The following is a 15097-nucleotide window of genomic DNA, read 5'->3' on the forward strand; positions in this document are numbered from 1 at the left end:
CGACCGTTCGGGTAACCAGTGTGCATGTGTCTGGTTATTCACTCTCCTCAAAGTCCCTTTGGACCACTAGCTCTCCATGGTCCTTGCAGTGACCCAGCATGTCAGTCAGGCAGGAAAGAGGATCAGACCTTGGGTTTAAAAAGTCCAGGACCTGGTCCTTTGCCACTTACTTGCTAAGTAACTCAGACATTGTCACAACTTGAAACTCAGTTTCCTTAGATGTTAAATGGGTACATCAATACTATCTGCTATGTGAATCCACAGGACTATTAAGAAGAGCAGAATTAAATATTGCCTATGCTAGTGCTTTGGAAACAAATTACGGTATTAGCGAGGATTACTACTAAGTTCTGCTTGCCTTACGGGGCAAAAGAAAGTTGGGCCACCTGCGCCCAACACAAAAGCTACCTCTCAGAAGACCCTGCTGGGCCCTGAAAGTAACCAAAAGCAACCCAGTCCCAGAGGCAGATCATTATCCCAAGGTTAGCCACCCTCTGCTGGCTGCAGGAAACCACTCATTAACTGGCACTCCTCTGTGCAAGCAGAGAAGTATGCTCTGGCCACACCACTGAGAGGGCACCAGCTAACAGATGGCAGGCAGGGCCACCATCAAAGGATAAGGGTAGGCCTGGCCAAGTGTGGGACCAAGGTGCACCCCTGCAGATGCCTGGGGCTGAGGATGGGCCCAAAGCTGGTACAGAACCTTCAGTTCTCCCAGGGCAGGGAAAAGGGGCCCACAGTGACGTCTGGCAGCCCCTAGATGGAGTCTTAAAATTCCCAATGGCCGGTGCAGGGAAGTGGGCACCATCTCAGGACATCTGCAGAGGGGAGTTTGAAGGGCAGGCCATGCAGCTGCACCCCTGGAGGAGGCCATGCCAGAAATACACTGCAATCTTTGAATTATTTCCTCATCTTCAAAACAGAGAGCTTTTATCTCAGATGATTTTAGAAGGGGATTATGAGATTGCTTTTATAAAATGCCTTCTACTGCTCTGCAGACACTCAATAAGAGGTAATTCTTATTAACACACACATACACAGACATGCTAACAGAAGAGATGTCACAGGGCAGGCGAGGCCTAATGCCAAGATTGTGGATGAAAAATAAGGGAAACGGGTTCGAGGGAGAAGTGAAAGCAACTACTGTGGGCTGGGAAGAGGGTCCAAAGGGAGAGGCCTCTGAACAGGCCCTGGAAGCTGCCCAAAGAGCTGGGCACTGCGTGGACATTCCCGTACTCCAACTCCCCATCGGTCCTGGAAGAGGAAGGCAGCATCTCACTGATGAGGCAAGTCAGGTTCAAAGAAGTAAGGAGCCTGGCCCGCGGTCACACAGGAATCAGGGGACGGGGCAGAGGCCAGGCTTTCTGACCTAGTCTTTCTTTTTCACCAGAGCTGGCAGGGCTGGATGGGGAATGGTTGAGAAAAAAGGCGGGCTCATGGGCACCTAGCTGAATGAAGTTCAGGCAATTTGACCAACTAAGTCCTCTAAGTACCCTGGAGCTTCTGAAAACACGGAAGGTTTCTGCTTAGTCCCCATATGGAGGTTTCTACCCAGTCCCCAGCTGACCTCCCCCCACCCACTGCCCTCCATTCAGTTAGCTATTTTTCCAGAAAGAAAAAGGTCACCTCTTTCTTTTAAGAGTGTCCCATCTGGGCTTCTTGTGATAGTTTCAAAGTGACCTTTAAGCTGTCTTCTTTTGAGAAGTGGGAGAGGTAAGTCTTATTTTCACAGGAAACCAGTGGCTGGTCTGATAGCCATGCATGTCCAGTGGATAACGATCCCCTATTCACAGACTTGTTCTAGGGGAGAAATGGCAGGACACGCCTTGCAAAGACCAAAACAAAGATGTAGAGAGACAAAGGAAGGCTTTTCTGTCCCTGGTCAGGAGACAAGATGAATACCTGCTTTATGGGCTCCCAGGCCTCTGCCAGGAGGTTCCAGGTCAGAGATATGGGTAAACAAGTGCAGGGGCTGCCAGAGCGGGGTTACAGTGAGGTCCTTCCCTTGTAACAGGCACTGGACTGACATGCAGGTGAACTGGGGACAAAGCAAAACTCATGCAGAGTCCAAACCACAAAGTTGAGAGTGGACGTCATCTAAGGCTTGGAGACGTCACCTAAGGCTTGGAGACCTCATAGCTCTCCCAAGAGTTTAACCCCCTCATGCCACTAGCCCCTTCTTGCCTAGGAAAAGGCAAGAACCTCTGGCTGTCAGAGAGAGGAAAAAGGCCCAGACATGCCTCCTGCCACCCACTGAGTCAGTTGGAAGAGAACCCAGAAGTATTCTAGAACTTCAGCTCTAGCCCTACCCTCCCCCTACCCTCCCTCCCCCCTCCCCACCCTGGGAGCACCTACCTAAGGCTCTGCTCAATGAGAGGGAATAAGAACTGAGCACAGCACTCTATTCTGAAAGGAGGGTACTTGGCAAGGGAAGCACTGCCAGAGATGACAGAATGAGGCCTCTGACATAGCTCCTTCCCACGCCGGGCACTGAGAGAACAGGCTGAACCCCAAAATGAACTCCCTACTGCTTGGGTATCTGACACTGCAGAGGGAGCACGGTCTCAGCCCCCCAACCCTATCTCCTAAGTCAGTTGGTGCCATTTCCTCTCACTCTCCCCACCCCTCTCCATCCCCAGGAGAAGCCTAGAGGCAGTTTAAGTGAAAGAAAGAACAAGTCCCAAGCCCTGGAACCTTAAGGACAGCCAGTGGCGGCCCAGCGTTGAGAGATCTGTGACCCTCTGGCCTCAGAGGAAGACTGTGGGAGGCTGAGGTAGGGTGTGCTGCCTTAGGTGGTTAAAATACCAACAGGGGCAGCCACCACTTACGAGTGCTCCCCGGAGTACAAGGTCAGTTTTATGTGCTTTCGTTCATGTCAGCTCACATCAGCAGCATGGCCGTTACTTAGCATTATTTCCCCCATGCACGAAAGTGACAGCATGATAGAAAGCTTATCGAAACTCAGTTCTCACTGCAAAGGTAAGGGCGGAAAATGGGTTCTCATTTTTGCCTCCTGAACAAGGCCCTTGAGTTCTTTGGGTTTCCTTTCCCTCTACTCCCTTCCCCAGGGTGGCCAGATCTGGGACTCCTTTGTTTTCAGAGGCAGAGAAATGCCTTTCCAAGCCAGAGATAGACTACTGGAACATCATATCCTCATTTTATCATGGGAAAACTGAGGCACGAGGCTGAGTGACTCGCCAGAGTTACCCAAGTCAGTGGAATGGCAGAAATGTCAGCCCTGGAAGGGACCACAACGATCAATTGACAGATGGAGAGGTAAGAGTGACTCAAGGTCACAGAGAGTAGTGGGATGAGAAGCCAAGTTTCCTAACTTAGTCTAGAATGACACCCTTGCTATGGCACCATCTCTGTCCTCCAGATGCCCAGGGTCCTGGGCACAGGTGCTGGTGGGAACAAAGCAGTCCAAGCCTGACCCCCTTAGGGGTCAAACTCCTGATTGCCCAGAGGAGGGTCTCTGTAGTCATGCTGTCATCCCACCAGACAGTACTGAGACCTGCAGTGTGTGTACCAGTCCCAAGGTCCTAACACAAATGCCAGGTGTGCTGGGAGGTGAGGAGGTTGGAGAGAGGAGGGCAATTTATATACAGTGCTGTGAGGTCTCTTCCTGCTCTCACACAGGCAAATGACACATCATGATCACTTATAACAAATTAAGCCTCTTACAACAAAGTAAGACACACGGTTTCATGACTCAACTGATGTGGTCAAATTTGGAGATTCTTGCCAGTTTTGCAGATGGGCGAGACCAGCAGAAAAAGGCCCCAGCTTTTCAAGGTCATGCATTTATCAGAATCAGTACACATGGCTCCCCGTGCCCAGTCCTTGATTTTTTTTCCAAGAAGATGGTTGTCATCAAGATGCTGGTGCTGGTGGCCCAGCTTCATGTACAGGCCCTGTCACTGTCATAGCACCAAAGCCCCACACCTGGAAGCCAGCTCCTGGATCTGTCGTAACAGAGGCACCAGTCCTCTCCTGCAGCATGTTTCAGAGCCTGTCTCACACCAGCCTGGCATTACCACTCAGCTCCTGTGCGTCCTTGGGAAAACTGCAGGGCTTCCTGCCAAGAGTCACAAACTCCCCAAGCCCCAACCGGCAGAGTCCCAGGCCCTTATGCCTTCTACAGCTCAACTGGGGGCTAAAAAAAGCAAAGGCAGCTCTCAAAGCCCCTCTGGACACCACTTCCAGGGACTTTTGGGCTACACAGGTTCCTGAAATGCCATCAATCACCTACAGAGCAGAATGCTTAGGCCTAGAAGGGAATCAACCCCCTGGAAGGGGACAACTTTTCTGTTTCTTCTGAAAAGAATGTTTCAAAGTATCTTCAGATCAGAACATCCAGAGCCCCTCTACCTGTCCCTCCCTACATGGCTGAGCAGCAGGTTATCTCCACTATCCAGCCCAGACAGCACCTTGAGACACAGCTGGGTGCCAAACTGGAGGTGAGCTGGGGTCTAACCAAGTTTCAACCCTCGCAACTCCCCCCCTAGCCCTATAAACTGTCCCATACACTGTATAGGGAATGGCCTTCCCGGGCCAGAACTGACTCAGAGGCTCCCAACCAGCTCACACGGGCAAAGTTGTCAGGTAACATTCTAGGGATGGAGGAAGGTGAGAATATGGAGACCCCCTCATGTTGTACCACATTTGTGAATCTCCAGTGCACAGATGCCCCACTCAAACTCCTCAGACAACAGAGTAGAGATACACCCCATCCTGGAACATCCTCCCATGAAGCATGTAACTGCACTGGTTGCTGTGACAAAGTCGACTGAACCACTTGCTGGAAGACACTCCTCAGTCTCACACACAGCTGGGTGCCTGGCTCCCCTGGAGGTCTGACCCAACCAAAGGCAATTTGCCAAGCCCAGAAACCCTGCTGAAGGTACTGAGCACCAGAAACATCCCATGCTGTAATCCTGCTCTTTCCCACACATGATGCTGGCTCCAATCTTGGGAGGCCACGGAGTTCGACTTTGCAAAAGACCAAGATGGCCTTATGGAGGCTGCCTATGTCACAGTTATCCAGACCCTCATTCTTGGGAAGGCTCAAGTAGTAAGAGAGGAGCAAGAAGCTCACCAGTGCGGGGGTGGCAGAAGCACTGGAACAAACTAGACTTACCTATCTTCATGAGGCAGGCCAGCAGAATCCAGAGGGAGATCTCGAAGGGTGTGCGCACGTGGTCATAGTCGATGCCCAGAACTGGAAAGACCTTTCGCGTCTTCATGCTGTGTTCAGTGACAGACCGGTTGACAGGGCGGCTCTCAGGGACGACATCCGGTGGGGCAGTGGTGACATCCCCAATGGAACGTTCCCGTGGTGGCTCTGAGCTTCGGATGGGGTTGGCAGTAGGGCTGGGCTGGAGGCCATGGCTCCTGAGAACAGGTAGCAGCCCCACCAAGGCTACCACCACCAGCAATGAAGGGAAGATTCTTGGTGGAGAGAGGCCACAGATGCCAGACCACAGGAGCATGGCGCGCTTCCTCAGACCCGAAGGCCTTGACCCTCAGCAAAGTTAGAGTAAGACCTGGGACATAGGTAGCAAGGGGTCAGCAGGTGGAAGGAGACTGGGCTAGCATTTAGGAAAAGTTCATGTTTCTGAGAGGTATCTTTGTGGAAGCAGTCCTCTGGGGAGACTGGCGCTGGAGGGAGGCTGAGTTCCCGATCCAGAACTCCAAGCCAAGAAAGAGGGACAAGGACCCAGGAGGGACCACCAGGGGAGACAAAAAGGTCTGGAACTCCAGGCCTGCGAGATGGGGAGGGGAAAGAGAAGGCGCCCGAGGCACAGAGGAAGGGACAGGAGAGTTGGACTCCAGGCAAGGAAAAGGAAGAGAGGAGGTTGGGACCCTCCGCTGAGCAAAGTGACTGAGGAACTGGGACTGGGCTAAGGGAAGGGGCAGGGAGCCCAGCTCAGGGAAGGGAACCGCAGGAGGTGGGACCCACCCCGGTAAAGCACAGGGGGGCCTGGGAGTCCAGACTGCGAGGAAGGAGTCAAGCGAGAAAGCGACGGGGAAGCCTCCCCACCCAGAGAAGGGCCGGGGTGCAGGCGCGCCGGGCTGAGATTCGGGGAAATGGAGGGAGGCGGAAGGCGGAGGCAGGCGGCCTGGCCGGAGGGCACCTCGAGTCGGGCTGCCGGGGGCTCGCGGAGGGCCAGCAGCAACACGCCCCTCCTTTCGGTCCTGCCGCGGCACTGCGCTCCGCCCCGGCCCTGCTTCAGTTCCTGCGCGTCCAGCCCCAGAGATCGCTGCAGACCTGGACCCGGCCCCGGCGGCGGCAGCGACTGCTGCTCGGCGGCGCCCGGAGCTGCTATTTATAGGCACCAGCGAGCAGCCCGTGCAGCAGGATAGAGGGACCTGTCAGCGCCCTCGCGGCGCAGCGACCCCTATCGCCTGCAGGAGGAAGTCCCGTGCAGGACGAGGAAGAAGAGTCGGAAATGCCCCCACCCCCCCAAAAAAAAGGTCCCAAATGCACAAATTCTAACATGGGTAAATTACTTTGCAATTTACAAAGCGCATTCACATCCACTTCCTCACTCTCATGAAGTTTCCCAATAATCTGATCAAGGATCTATTTTATGTATTTAGTCACCGTGTGACCTTGAGTAAGTTACTTAACCTCCCTGTTCCACAGCTTTAGTCTCCATAATGGAGATAGTAGTAGTACCTGTAGCAAAGGGTTACTCTGATGACTAAACTGGACAACCTATGTAACGTGTTTAGAAAGGGATCCACACATAAAGTTGTTATCATGGCTCCAGCTTCTAAAATGAGGAAGTAGGTTAAGAGCATACCCTAGCTAGTATGTAAGTAATTGTATTCATTTGCTAGGACTGCTATCCAAAGGACCACAAACGGAGGGGCGCAGAGAACAGAAATATGTTGTCTCACATTCTGGAGGCTTGAGTTCTGAAATCAAGGTGTCGCCAGGATTGGTTCCTTCTAGGTTTGTAAGGGAGCACCTGTTCCAAGCTGCTCTCCTAGCTTCTGGTGGGTTTGCTAATGGTCTTTGTGTTTCTTGATTGGGGCTGCATAAGTCCAATCTTCACGTGAGGATTTTCCTGCATCTCTGATTCTGGGTCCAAATTCCCCCTTTTTCAGAAGGACTAGAGTCTAACTGGATTAGGAGACAACCCTAATATGCTCAACTTGACCCTCTTTGACAATCCTATTTCCTAGTAAGACCATGTTCACAGGCCTTTTGGGAGGACATAATCCAGCTTACAATAACAGTGAAACTGAGATTTGAATGGATAGTGTTGATTGGAATTTGTGAGATTCAAGAGTCTTGGCTGCACACTGTAACAATTGCCTGAGACCCACCTTCAGAGAACTGGATTTAATTGTTCCAGATAGTACCTAGCCATGGCCATTGTCTTCAAAATTCTGTCCTCAGCCCCTCCCCTGTCATAATTCTAATGTACATCTAGGGCTGAGAACAATTGAAATTACTCAAATGCTGAAATGTTTTGCAGAAGAGTAAGTCAAGACAAAGAAAGTAAAAGTGACTAGCTCAAGATCACAAAATGATTTCAAAGGTGTTCAGTTCAGTTTAGCAAATAATTCCTGGACCTCTTGACAAAGTTTTGTGCCGGGTTCTGGCAACACAAAGACAGAGACACAAAGGAGGTGTAGTAATTGTGAGGGGGCTGAAGTGGGAGCAACGAGGGCTTCTAAGGTGATGATAATGTATTTCTTTACTGGGTGGTGGTTCCAAAGGTTACACAGATGTATTTGTTTCATGACTCATCAAGTATTCATGACTTGCATGCTTTTCTTGAGATATGCTTTCCATTCAGGGAAGGGTATATTACAATGATAATAGAGTGATGTGGTAGTGACTGCAGGTGCCAACATTAAACTGAACTCCCTGTACCTCACATTCTCCTGGCACAAATTCAGCCACTTGGGAGATGACAAAAGAGTCTTCAGAGAAGTCCAAGAACTTTGTGGCTCTTGGGATCAAGTGAAAGAACGTCAGCTATAATGGAAGCAACCAGAGAGGAACAGCATGTAGGGCAAGGATCAGAATATTCCATTGGTGCCTCACAACGCTTCAGTCCTTTCTTATCACAACCAAGTGCCCCAAGTTTATCAGTGATACAATCCTGGTGCACAGGGAGGGTTCGAGGAACAGTAGGTATTCTCATTTCTACTTTACAGATAAAAAACAAAAAACCAAGACTCATATATGAAGCCATTTAACCAAGGTCACACCGCTGATAGGTAACCGATCCAGGATGTAGGTTGATGCCTGAATCAGTGCTCTTTCAAAACACCACAGGTCCAGTGTAGAAAAAGAAGAGTGGAAAAATGGTAGGGCAGTGGAAGGACCATCCTTGGGTGGCATGGGGGAAGAACCCTGACTCCAGAGTCCTTTCCAGTTTGAGGGCAATGTTCACTGGTGTGCTCTGATGCTCCCTCCTCTCTAACATACCTCATTCCAGTCCTCAGTGAGTCCTTGGGTGCCAGTGTGGGAGGCAGCAGATCCCATGAGGTGAGGAATTGCCAGGCCTGAGATCCTCCACAGCCTAGGGAAGGTTATAAAATTATGACAGAACCAGGGAAAAGCCCTTGGGAGGAGCTACCTGGGACAGCCCATGGCCAAGGCCTAACCCAGTCTGTACCACCTAATAGTTAAGTACAGGGATTGCCTAACGCCGATAGCCAGATTGTCTAAGTACAAATCCCAGGCCCACCACTCACTGATTATAAGACATTGAGCAGATCAACCAAACTCCCTGTCCTACAGTTTCTTCCTCCATAATGAGGTCAACTGTGGTGCCAATGTCATGGGGCTGTTGGGAGGATGGTCAGTGTACAGGAGGCACTCAGAGCAGCTTCCAACAAGATGGAGCTCCCATCATTATCTGTATTCACATGCACGGAGGCCTCAAGTGTAGACATTTGAAGTTAGGCTGACATGGAGTTAGACACCCAGTCACAGAGGTGCATAGATAGGCTAGAAAGAAGACCCTCACGTCTGTGAGGTTGTTCCCAGATTGCAGCATCTGCAGCATGCTATGCATTCATTAATTTTAAATAAAGTATGCTTCTGTGTGTTATGTACGTTGAAAGTATGATCTTAGGGCCTTCCTGGTGATGCAGGGGTTAAAGTCTCAGCACTATCAAGCTATCACCAGCCACTGTGGCCTGAGTTTGATCCCCGGCCAGGGAGCTACCCACATGGTGCAGCAGACCTCTCCTGTCTTGCCCGCTGCTCCCTTCAGCAGTGTATTTCAGTAGATCCACCTGTTTTGCTCCCTGCTCTGTCTCTGGTGAATAGTCTCACCTCCTCCCCCACACCTCTGGCCTACATTCCAGCTCTTGTATGCATAAATAAATAAAAAATAAATCTTAAAAAAATAAAAAGTGTGATCTTATTAAAGGTAATCAGGTAAAGTGTGCTTTAATATTTGTAATCCTGTTTTAGCAAGTTCTCTTTTATTAACCATTCTAGGCCCACACTGTTTTTGTTTTTTTTTTAAGATTTTTTTTTATTTATGCATATAAGAGCTGGGGTACAGGCCAGAGATGAGGGTGGGGTGGGGGTGAGAGGATTCACCAGAGACAGAGTGGGGAGCAGAACAGGCAGATTGACTCAAATACACTGCTGAGGGGAGCAGCAGGTGAGCCAGGAGAGTCTGCTCCGCCATGTGGGTTGCTCCCTGGCTGCCCGGGGATCAAACTTGTGCTGCAAAGGCTGCGGATTGCTTCATAGTGTGGTGCTTAACCCCTTGTGCCACCAGGGAGGCCCAGCCCACACTGTTCTTGACTCAAACAGGCCATGCCTCTTCAAATCCTTCCCCCGAAAGTCTAGGACAGCCTCAGGATGCCTGGGCATTGGGTGGCAACCTTCCTGGCTTAGGCCATGTCTGCTCTCCTATCTATCTGCTCACTGAATTTTTTCACTGAAAGTTACGGGAATTTTATGGAATAGCCATGACATTGACAGATCAGTGGCAAGTAACACCTGGTCCTGGATCACTTGCTAGCTGTACATCTTGGATAAGTCATGTGTTGCTTTTGTCCCTTAGTTTGTTCATATGCATAAGGAGGGTGGGTCGTAATACCTGTTTTGCAAGGTTATTGCAAGGATTAAATGGTCAATATATGTCAAGCTCAGTTCCTGGCACATAGTTGGCTCTCAGTAACAGTTCATTTCCTTCGCTATGTACTACCATAACCCTGCAAGGCCATCTTCTTCCAATCTCCCCTTTACTCACTCCAGTTGAACCACACTACCTCCTTGCTATTTCCCAAATGCTGCCAGCCATATTTCTGTCTCAGGGCTCTAATATGCGCTGTTCCTTCTACCTAGAGCACTCTTGCCCAGATACTCATTCAACTCATTCCCTCACATCCTTCAGCCTTCCTACAAATCTCCCCCTGTGATGTGGACTACTACGTAGTAACTCTATTAAATAGTGATGCTTTCCCTGCACAGCCACCGCCACTACAAACCGGTCCCAGCCCTCACTCTCTTTTCCTTTTTCCATAGCACTTTTCACCTTCACAACAACTTATGTATGCATAATTTGCCTATTTATTTTATTTCTTGTTTATTTCCCCCACCCCCCAAAAAGTGTGAACTCCAGAAGGGCAGGAGAGCCTGAGTGAATCAATGAATAATAGAGTGCCTTATTTGCACAGGAGAAAACCAAAGCGCCAAGAGCAGATCCATTTGTCTGAGGCCACAGAGTCAGATCCAAGTCTGTCCGACTCCAAAATCCAAATTTTTCCCACTTCTCTGGCTGATAGCTCCCTTGAGAAAACACTCACACTCCTGTTCAGTAAGAGTCTGGATGGGGGCCTCCCTGGTGGCCCAGGGGTTAAAGACAGCACTATCGAGCTATCACCAGCTACTGCGGCAAGAGTTCTGTTCTGCTCCCCACTCTCTCTGGTGAGTCCTCTCACCCCCTACACCTCTGGCTTACACCCCAGTTCTTTTTAAAAAAAATTTATGCATACAAGAGCTGGGGTACAGGCCAGAGATGCGGGGGTGAGGGTGAGAGGATTCACGAGAGACAGAGTGGGGAACAGAACACAGGCAGACTGACTGAAATACACTGCTGAGAGGAGCAGCGGGAGCTGCTGGCCAGGGAGCTACCCACGACTCAGTAGACCTCTCCTGTCTCACCTGCTTCTCCCCTCAGCAGTGTATTTCAGTCAATCTGCCTGTTCTGCTTCCCACTCTGTCTCTTGTGAATCCTCTCACCCCCAGCACTTCTTGCCTGTACCCCAATTCTTGTATGCATAAATAAATAAATCTTTTAAAAAAAGAGAGTCTGGATGATATTAAGGAATTAGAATTAGGGATTCAGTGAGTTTTTTAAAAGTTAATGTCATAATTCATTCAGTAAATTTTTAGTACCTACTGTGTGTAAGTCCTTGTGCTTCCTATAGTGTGAGACTTGGTAATGACACTGATAAACACCCATCAGTGGACTTGATGCTCTAGATGTCCCATAGCATCTCCATCTCCAAGGTAGAAAACACTGCCCACCATCTTCTGAATTTGCTGACACTCTATAGTTGCAGGTACAGATTGCCTGGCCTTGCTAGACAGATTAGGATTTAGCAGGCTGGAGCGAAGGACCCAGGGAGTGCCCTAGGGAGATTTTGATGCATAAGGTCCTGTCCACACATTTTGGGGGGAATTTTATAAATATTTACTATTTAATGTATTCTTTCATTTCTATATTTATTGTACTTGTAATTAATTATATACAAAACGGTTATGATGATATTGGTCATTTTATAACAAATTCTCTTAATTCCCCAATATCATGCCCCCAAATGTCATACAAATATTTTCATGGAAATGTCAGGAACCACTGATCCAGAAATGCCAGACACCAGTCTAACCCATTAATTACCATCTTCAGGGTGCAAGAAACTATTACTCCATCCCTGGGACACCTTAGTACCTTATCTTCTCTCCTTCCACCAAGAGGAACTTAGGGAAACTCTCCTACCCATGCTTTGGAAAACTCTGGCCTGAACTCAAATTTTTCATTTCTCCCACCTCGAGTCTGCCCTCGCACACTTTTCTGGGAGAAGTTTCTGAGTCACGCCCTGTTTAGACAGCATACCCCATCCTCAGCTAGTTCTCAAGGTTCTTCACACATTCTTTCCCACAAACTATTATCCTCTTAATTATTTATAAGAAAAAAAATTAAGTATAGAGATAATCAACTAACCCCCATATTTTCAACTTTCAAACTATCAGCTGTTATAGGTTGTTATATTGCATTCAATATTTTGTTTTGCTTTCAGTGTCCTTTTATCTGTACTGTTTGGTGGAATTTTAAAGTCTCTTTGGACCATCAGTGACATCCACCTCTATTATGAGTGTTGCTCAACTCCTATAGATGACAGGCACCTCCATCATGAGTGTCATGAATTATTTTGACACCTTACACACAGTTCTCTTACACCCAGTCTCTTCCAGCTACTGCCGAACACTTCAGCAAGCAAGCTGTACCGCCTGCATATTTCTATGCTCCCAGTCTCTCAAATTGCCACCCCACCTCCACACATACACCCCATCTGCTGTCCCTAAACTGCTCTTCTCAAAGTCACAAACAACCTCTCTAGGGGAGAAAAAATCTCATTCTCTACCCATTTAAGGTTCTCCAACCAGGACCCTAGAATTAGACTGGCCAAAGGCGGATGGACGAGAGAAAAACAAACAGAAGTTCATAAATTCATGCATCACATACGAGCGTAGCAGAGACCAAGTGATTTCTGGGTTTGGTTAAGATGTGGCAAAGGAACAATAAATGTTTAGCAAGGGACAAGACAAAGACCTGTCTCTAAGGGTGGCGAGGCAAACATGCAGTAAAGGGATGGTAGGCAAAGGCTAGTTAGTAATGTCTATCATGTAGATTCTTTGCAGCTTTTTCCAGGTTGACGAGGGTCCAAAGTCATCTCTAGCGATTAACTTTTGTCCTTTCTGATAGAGATGGGAGGGACACCTGCTTTTGTGCAAATAGATGGCGGCAGAGAGCTTTTCTTGCATCTGCTCTGAATTGCCTTCAGCTCAAAATAATCCTTGTGCCAAAGTGACCTGTTTGGGGTGGTGAGTTCTGACACCCTACACCTCCACGTTGCGCTTCTCAGTCCTCTTCTTTCTGTACCTCTCAGCAGCCTTCAATGCTTTCAATCACTTGCGCCTTTTGGAACATTTTCTTCCACTCTTGCCTGGGTTTCCTCCCCATCACTGGTTATTCCTTTGCTGTGGACTGTCGCTGAACCTCCTCCTCCTCAGCCACAACCTTGGAATGTTGGGGCCCCCAGGGCTCAGTTCTCACCTTTTCACTGCTCCATGTCTATATTCATTTCTCTGATGATCTCTCTTGTGGTTTCAAATAACATCTGTGAGTAGAGAGCACACAGATTCCTATCTCCTCTGTGCTAAGCTAGAGAGTCCTACATCCACCGAATGCTCCATCCACTGGTGGGTCGACAGAAGCCCAAACTCAACACGTCCAAAACCCCTTCCCCAAACCTGCTTCTCTCTCTGACTTCTTCACCCAGGAAACAACCACTCCATCTTCCCGCTTATTCAGGCCCTAAACCTGAGTCATCCTTGACTCTTTTCTTTCCTTTATGCCACTTGTTGGCAAATTCTGTCAATTCAATCTTCAAAGTATATTGAGAATTTAACCACTTATTGCCACCTTCACTGCTACCCACTCTCACCCAACTTACAACCATTATGCCAATGATGACAACAGCCTCCAAGCAATCCCCTCTCAAAAGTTTCAACAAAGCAGCCAGAGAGATCCCTATAAAGTCTAAGGCAGGGGCCTCCCCGGTGGCACAGCGGTTGAGCGCTGGGTTGCGAAGCTGCCCGCAGCCTCTCCGGCGCCGGTTCGATCCCCGGCTGCTCCCCGGCCACTGGAGGAGGGTCCCACATGGCGCGCAGACCTCTCCTGCCGCCCGCTGCTCCCCTCAGCAGTGTACTTCGGTCCTTCTGCCTGCTCTGCTCCCCACTTTGGCTCTGGTGAATTCTCTCACCCTCCCGCGCTTCTGACTGTACCCAGTGCATGTATAAACAAAACAAACAAACAAATAAATAAATAAAGCATGCCTCTATAAAAAAAATAAAAATTAAAAAAAAAAAGTCTAAGGCAGGTGCTGTCACCCCCAGCTCAGACCCCTCCAAGGTCATTATTATGACTTACAAGGTCCCACCCCAATTCTCTGACCTCATCTTCCACTCTTCCCCTTACTCCCTTTCTTTCTTGTTATTTATTTTTCAAACACTCTAGGTCTAGCACTTCCTCAAGGTCTTTGACCATGCTGTTCCCTCTTCTGAAATGCTGTAGCCATAGATATCTGTGTGAGATACCCTCTTTGAAGGGGAGGATCTTTGTTCAGATATTGGTCAGTGAGCTCTCTGAACCCTGAACTCTTTGAAATATAATACCCCCTTGGGGCCTCCCTGGTGGCGCAGGGGTTAAAGTCTCAGTGCTATCAAGCTATCACTAGCCAATGTAGCACCAGTTCAATCCCTGGCCAGGGAGCTACCCACATGGCGCAGCTGACCTCTCCTGTCTCACCTGCTGCTCCCCTCAGCAGTGTATTTCAGTCAGTCTGCCTGTTCTGTTCCCTGCTCTGTCTCTGGTGAATCCTCTCACCGCCCCCCACCTCTGGCCTGTACCCCAGCTCTTGTATGCATAAATAAATCTTTAATAAAACAAACAGACTTGGAGCCAGACTACCTGGGTTTGAATGCTGTCTCTACTACTGTCTAGCTGTGTGACCATTAGTAAGTCACTTCACTGCACCTCTGTGTCTTCATCTATTAAATGGAGATACTAATAGAACCTGTATCATAAGGTTACTATGAGGATTAAGTGAGCTAATACATATAAAGTGCTTAGAATTATATCAGCTATTTAATAAATGCTACATAAGTGTTTGCTGTAATTATTTTTATTACAGAATGCTTGGATCATAGCAAGTCCTAAATAATTGTTAGCAAGTATTGTTCACTTCTGTAGGCTCAGAATTGAGGATAGGCATGCAATAAGTCATACAAGAACGATTTGTTAGATGAATGAGGAAGGAT

The 15097-nt window shown here is 48.6% G+C and overlaps 1 protein-coding gene across 1 annotated transcript in view; it reads right to left on the bottom strand.

Annotated features, from left to right (window-relative positions):
* The window catches only part of SLC9A1 (solute carrier family 9 member A1), a gene marked incomplete at both ends in the record, with an annotated part of 43035 nt that extends 37543 nt beyond the window's left edge, over nucleotides 1-5492 (bottom strand). Inside the window, one exon of the mRNA XM_084244253.1 lies at nucleotides 5141-5492. Coding sequence (XP_084100379.1) covers nucleotides 5141-5492 — 352 coding nt within the window. The remainder of the gene's footprint in view (nucleotides 1-5140) is intronic.
* Between the last annotated feature and the right edge of the window lie 9605 nt (nucleotides 5493-15097).

Source organism: Talpa europaea, assembly GCF_964194135.1.
Source record: "Talpa europaea genome assembly, chromosome: 9".
Lineage (NCBI taxonomy): Eukaryota > Metazoa > Chordata > Mammalia > Eulipotyphla > Talpidae > Talpa > Talpa europaea.